Source organism: Trachurus japonicus, chromosome 4 (genome assembly GCF_045865225.1).
Source record: "Trachurus japonicus isolate A0001 chromosome 4, Traja_1.0".
In the NCBI taxonomy this organism is placed as follows: Eukaryota; Metazoa; Chordata; class Actinopteri; order Carangiformes; family Carangidae; genus Trachurus; species Trachurus japonicus.
The window spans coordinates 21,842,637-21,848,578 of NC_140910.1; the positions used below are offsets into that span (position 1 = coordinate 21,842,637).

A 5,942-nucleotide genomic window follows, 5' to 3' on the forward strand; every position below is an offset into this window, starting at 1 on the left:
CATATGACTGAAGGAAAAACAGCAAAATCATGTTGGAGAGGCTGAAACCATAAATGTATTTATTTTTTTGTTTGGTTTATTCATTCATTTATGCTTTTTTTTTTGCTTGAGAAATCACACTTACCACACTAATTGTTGCAGTCCAAGTGCTAACTTCCTACTTGTTCGGTTTTTGCCTCTTCATGTATAAAAGACTAGCTAAACTAAAATATAAGAGTCGTGCTCCCAATTCACATCTGAGCGCTGCCAGCTGCTGCCAGCTGCTGCCGTTTCCCACCTGACTGCAGCCGAGTGTTGCATCATCCATCCATCTAATGATTAATGTGTCCTCGCCAGGTGGTAACTTATTCCCACGTGTTCAGATAACACACTGACTCTCTTATCAACAGCCATAAATTAAAACATACTGTAGTATATATTGTACTCCGTGTCCGTCTCACTGGACTGGACTAGTGGCCACACAATTAAATAGTGGCTTTTCATTATGCAGAAAGATTATCGTTGAACTCTCATCGAAGATTTAAGAGATCAGTGCATTCTGCGAAATGTTATATACATATCATTAATAAAGTACAATTAAATATTTTTTGCCCAAGAACCTGTTTAGCTCTATTGGATTTTCTACAGTTTTAGGAGGAGCTTCTAAATGTGTTGTCTCTTAAAAGTTTATGCATAGTATTAATTGCAAAATCTGTATTTTAAGTTTAGAAATTTGACATTTATGTACAAAATCTTTTAATCTGTGATTGCTCGCTCAAGATAACTGTTTTTAACTCTTGTTTTTAACCTATTTTTCTTTTTTGGTTGCTGTTGTAGCACTTTTAGAGATTTTTTGGTAAATATAAAGTGCATACAAATAAAATGTATTATTATTATTATTATATCAGTGAGCAATATTTAACTTTTTTCCCATTTTGTGGTCAAATTTCAACTGGAATAACCTGAGTCTGCAGAGTTGAACCGTGTTCATTATAAACTTTATGAAGTTCATCGCAAAGCACGCAGTGATACATGTAGTGATACATCTACTGTTGATCTGAAACTGGGCTGGGCATGAAAAAACAAGACGCTGGGTGACATAAGAGCTACAACAGATGAGAGTCAGTCAGTGGGGCGTAAATGCATTTCTGGTGGTTTCAGTTTGCTGTTATCTCACCTATCAGTTTCTGTGAATAATAAAATACAGCCGTGGAGAGATGTAGCACAGTGTAGCCGCCGGTACCGAGCATCTGCATGACCGCACCACGCTGAACACTAAAACCTCACCCCTGATCAACTTAATTACAGTCTGAAACTAAAAGGAACAGATGAGTGTGTAAAAATAAATGTATAATAAAAGATACAAACACATGTGGACTGAGTTTGGATGGGCGGGTTTATTGAGAGATGGCTGATAGTGAAATAAACAGTGAGGTCAGTGAGGTCAGGTGTGAAGGCACATTGGATTTAATAATAAAAAAGAAAACCATTACAGCAGTTTCGATGGACTTTTACTCTTTGACGATGGTGGGAGTGATCATCTTTTTGAAGGAATAATATTTGCAGTCACTGGGTGGTGCAATGTCCATGGTGGTGGTGCTAATCTTCTCCTTCTTGAAGCCGGCTTGGAGCAGATGAGGCACCTGGGTCTCCTGAAAATCATTAACAGACACGAGTTTGGTCAGTTGTGAGGCGTCTCACAGCTTTATCGGCCTCTCTGACCCCCCGATCGTGTTTATCATTTACCTTGAAATTATCACAGCACATAATACCAGTCTAAACAGTGTTGAAATGTTGAAATACGTGCGGCAGGACAGGGAGGAAAATCTTTTTAACTCCATATTCACATGTTGTTGATTCACACACAAGTACACTTCAACCACTGCCTGACTGAATGATTATACCGGTGTTTATGATAATTCAGTAGGCTACTAAGTGTCGGACTACCAGCTCGTACTCCACTGAAATCAAATAATATTCCTTCTTGAACGAGATCACACTACATAAACTCTTTTTCACCTCAGAAAAGATAATTAAAAGATTAAAAATAAACATCCTGGATAAAATATTGTCATCAAATTTCTTTGAAAACCAATGGTTGCAATAACTAAAAAAAATAAAAAAATAAAAAAAACAACAAAAAAATAAAAAAAAATAAAAAAAATTTAGAAATGTCATGTTAAAAAAAAAAAATGTCATGTCAAATTGTTAAATTGTTAAATTTTGAAAATACTGGAAGAATGTTATGTCAAAAATGTAACATGCAGAAAAAATGAATATGTGAGTATTGGGGGCGGGACTAGATAAGCTTTTGCTTCTCCCGCTTTCCCTTTCGGTCATGTGTATTGTATTAATTGGATTGAGATGATGTGTGATGATGATGACTAATTGACATGCCCGAAATGAACCAAATAAATAAATAAAAAAAACTTTAATAAAGATAGCTGATGAATTTTAAGGCAGATATGAAAGTATTTCCAGGATTGTGATGAAATTACTTGCTTTTTTTGTGGACAAGAGAAATGAAACAGCTCGGTCAACAGGAATGTAACGATCAGTGTGTAGCAGACGCTGTTCACTTCATGGGTTTAGAAAATAGATGATGAAGGTGACCGACCTCAAACATCTTCTCGATGTTGTCGTATTTGGTCTTGAGCAGCTCGCCCCAGGAGGTCAGGTTGCAGTAGGTGAGGACGCCGCCGGATTTCAGCATCCTGTGGGCGTGACCCTGCACACACACACACACACACACACACACACACACACACACACACACAAAACAATCAGTCTTTCAGCTCCATTGGGATCTGACCTAAAGCAGACAAACAGGTCTGGTATTGTCCAGCATCTGTCCGCTCAGATACACTGTTATAGCTTTTGATATCTTTACACTGTAAAACTCTGCGTTTGGACTATTAATTCATGTTTTGCATAATACTGATGCCTGTTTTTCACTATTAGACACAACGTTTAATCCACTAGTCATGCAAACAATTCCAAGTATTTGGTGATTATCCTCATCCATAATTTTAATCTTTTCATACCACGTCCTGTGTGTAAGTCTCTGTGCATTTTAACAACCTACCTTGATGAAGTCAAACTGGTGAGTGTGCCATGTGTCCTCAGACAGAGGGTATGTGTCATACAGGATACCTGAGAGAGGAGGGACAGTGTTAGCAGAGCATTTACAACATAGTCAATGAGCTTTTCCACATTTTTTAATGTCTCTTTTTTTTCAGTGACAGAAATGTGAAGGTACCACAGGCTTCATTCATCTGTCACTCTGATTTGAGAATATGGATGATGCATTTTCACATACATAATGTGGATTTATTAACCAAGTTAGGGTGTAAGATTAAGATTAAGATTAAGATTTTAAAAAAGACTATGTAGATGGATTTCTGGTGATTTGGACCTGCTGCTTTGGATTCATTAAAAGGCAGAATACCTCCACACATGTTCGCCTACGTGTGGTTTCTTACCATCAAAGTGGTTGTCTGGCAGAGTGGGAACAACCTCTTCCCACAGACCCTTCAGAGGGACCACCTGCAGCAGCAGAAAAACAAACACCAGTTCAGTAAACACACTGGAGCCGTGAGCAGTTGCATCAGAGTCCATTCAACATGTGTGATGATGTGTACCAGTCACAGTCTGCTGACCTTATGGGGCTGAGCCTTGGCCCAGTTCTCCAGTCTGGCGAAGACGCCGTCGTTGCACTCGATGATCCAGTGCTCCTCGATGGGGAAAGACTCGATCTTAGTGGCGGCGATGGCCATGCCGAAACCAATTTCCAGAACCCGACCGCCTAGAGATCAAGACAAAAACAAACCAAACCAAAAATTAAATACATTTATTTCAGCGTTACTTCAAAGACAACACAAATTGAGTTGCTCCAATCCAACCTCATCTGAAACAGGTGTTTTGAGCTTATTAACACTGTCATAGCTTTATGTTTGAGCCATTACTGAGTGGCGGTGTTGTTTTTTTTAGTCTCTGTTAATGTTGCCATGAGTTTTACTGTTTGGTTTAAGTTTTGTGCCTCTGCTGGGTGTGGAGGGACGACCAGCTGGTTGCAACATGTGGTTGAACAGACAGGCCAAAGGGTTTCATTTCAGAGAGGCATATAAATAGAAGAGGAGTAAAGGCTATTTGTTGTTGCTGTCCCTTTCAAAATGATTTACTGGGCCTAAAACCAAGTGTCCAACATTTTTTTCATTTTTGTATAGACTGTTAAAGAAATTGTGGAAAATTCCACATGTGCAAATTATGTTTACATCCTCTGTGCAAATTAACTTTTCACATTATGAGAAAGAAAATACAATGAATCAATGAATTTGTTAGATAAAGGATTTAATGTCAAATGAACTAATTGTGCAAAGTAACTCTTAAAAAACTGATGGATATCTGAACTGAAATGATGAATCTAAATACGCCTTTGTGAGCAGTTAAATGGATCTTGGATATACTTGCATTCTGTGGCTTCGCGAAAAACATTGAATGTAATTGAAATAAAATGCTTTTTCAGACTCTGAAATAACAACATGTGATTTAAAACATTAACTGCATTCTTGCGATGTTGTGTAGACAGTTCCTAGTGCACATGCTCGCTGTCTTCCCACATGTCTCTGAGGGTGTGTGTGGATCAGTCTATTTTCACATGAAGCTATGAGCAGATGAGCTGTTTCCCCCCCTGCAGACTTCTTGCCCAGTCCTCATGAGTAGTGTAACAGCTGCTCTACTACTCACTGAGCACCGAGCACCACGCCGCTCACACTCACACTCATATTCACACGTGTTGTCCAAATCAGCTATTAAAAAAAATGTACACACATGCAAAAACTTCAAAAACTGACACTCAAATTCATATTTTGACCCATGCACATAAAAGACTGATTGTGTTTCTTCATTTTCTATCAAACCTTGTTGATTTTTTTTTTTCAAACTTATAACTTAGGCCAGTGGAAGAGAGTAGTCAACATCTGTAAATCAAAATTGTAGTTTTATACCCATGCCTCTTAAAATAAATAAATAAAATCAGATTTTCACTGTATATTCTGTAGTAAAATGTAGAAAACAAGTACATTAAAAATAATTTCACCTGTCTGAAAAATGTAGTGGTAGGCTATATGACTACAGTAACTTAAAGTTGCTCTCAAAATTATTATAATGCATAACAATGAATGCCAATAGCTTGTTTTTATTATCGGACAGCGCCTCATTCAAGAATACGCTGTCCGATAATGGATCAAGCCCCTCCACTTTCTGAAACTGCAGCTTTATTTTACCTTTTGAGGCTGCAACGGTGGACAGGGAGTGCATGTACGGGGTCTCCCAGCGCTCCATCACGGGCTTGCCCATGATCTCCAGGTGAGTGTCGGTCTCATTGTATCCGGCGCTCGCGTCGTGCCAGGAGGCCTTGCAGTCCTCTCCCTTGGAGAAAATGGGCTGTGGAGCGGTGGTCATTTTGTGTTGTTGTTGTTGTGGAAGAGGAAGAGGCAGCGGTGGTGGCGGTGGTGGTTGTTTGGTTCTGGCAAAACTGTTTGGCGGACAGAAGAGGATGAATGGCAGGCAGGAGGCGGTTTATATCGGGTTCAGAAGTGCTGACACTGCTGGAGTTTCACTACGGGTCAAAAGCACACACACATACACACACATACCGAGGCGAGGGAGCACGAACTGACAAGTGGCTACGGCGGCCGAGATCCTCTGTAGACAGGAGGACTCACTCAGTGGTGAATAAGTGGCTAAGCATTAGAAAGTTAAAATGATTTGCACTGATTTAGCCTACAGCGTTTTTGTTGTTGTTCCTCTGTGATGCTTCAATTAAACTGTGGAACAGATATGCTAAACTAGTCCTTGTTTTTCTGTTGAAAAAAAAAAAAAGTAGTTTACAAAACATGATTAAATGCAATTATGGTAGTCTTTTTTAATTTAAAGAATATAGGCTAATTTACAAGAAAATC

At 38.9% G+C, this 5,942-nt stretch overlaps 1 protein-coding gene across 1 annotated transcript; it reads right to left on the reverse strand.

The window, feature by feature from the left end:
- Positions 1-1,485: 1,485 nt before the first annotated feature.
- On the reverse strand, positions 1,486-5,623 carry gamt (guanidinoacetate N-methyltransferase). Its single transcript, XM_085774698.1, has 6 exons — positions 5,265-5,623; positions 3,639-3,784; positions 3,462-3,525; positions 3,065-3,132; positions 2,597-2,707; positions 1,486-1,631 (listed from the first exon to the last, which is right to left on the reverse strand). Exons 1-6 carry the CDS (start codon positions 5,440-5,442, stop codon positions 1,491-1,493), a joined length of 708 nt encoding a protein of 235 aa, XP_085630824.1. The 5' UTR covers positions 5,443-5,623; the 3' UTR covers positions 1,486-1,490.
- Between the last annotated feature and the right edge of the window lie 319 nt (positions 5,624-5,942).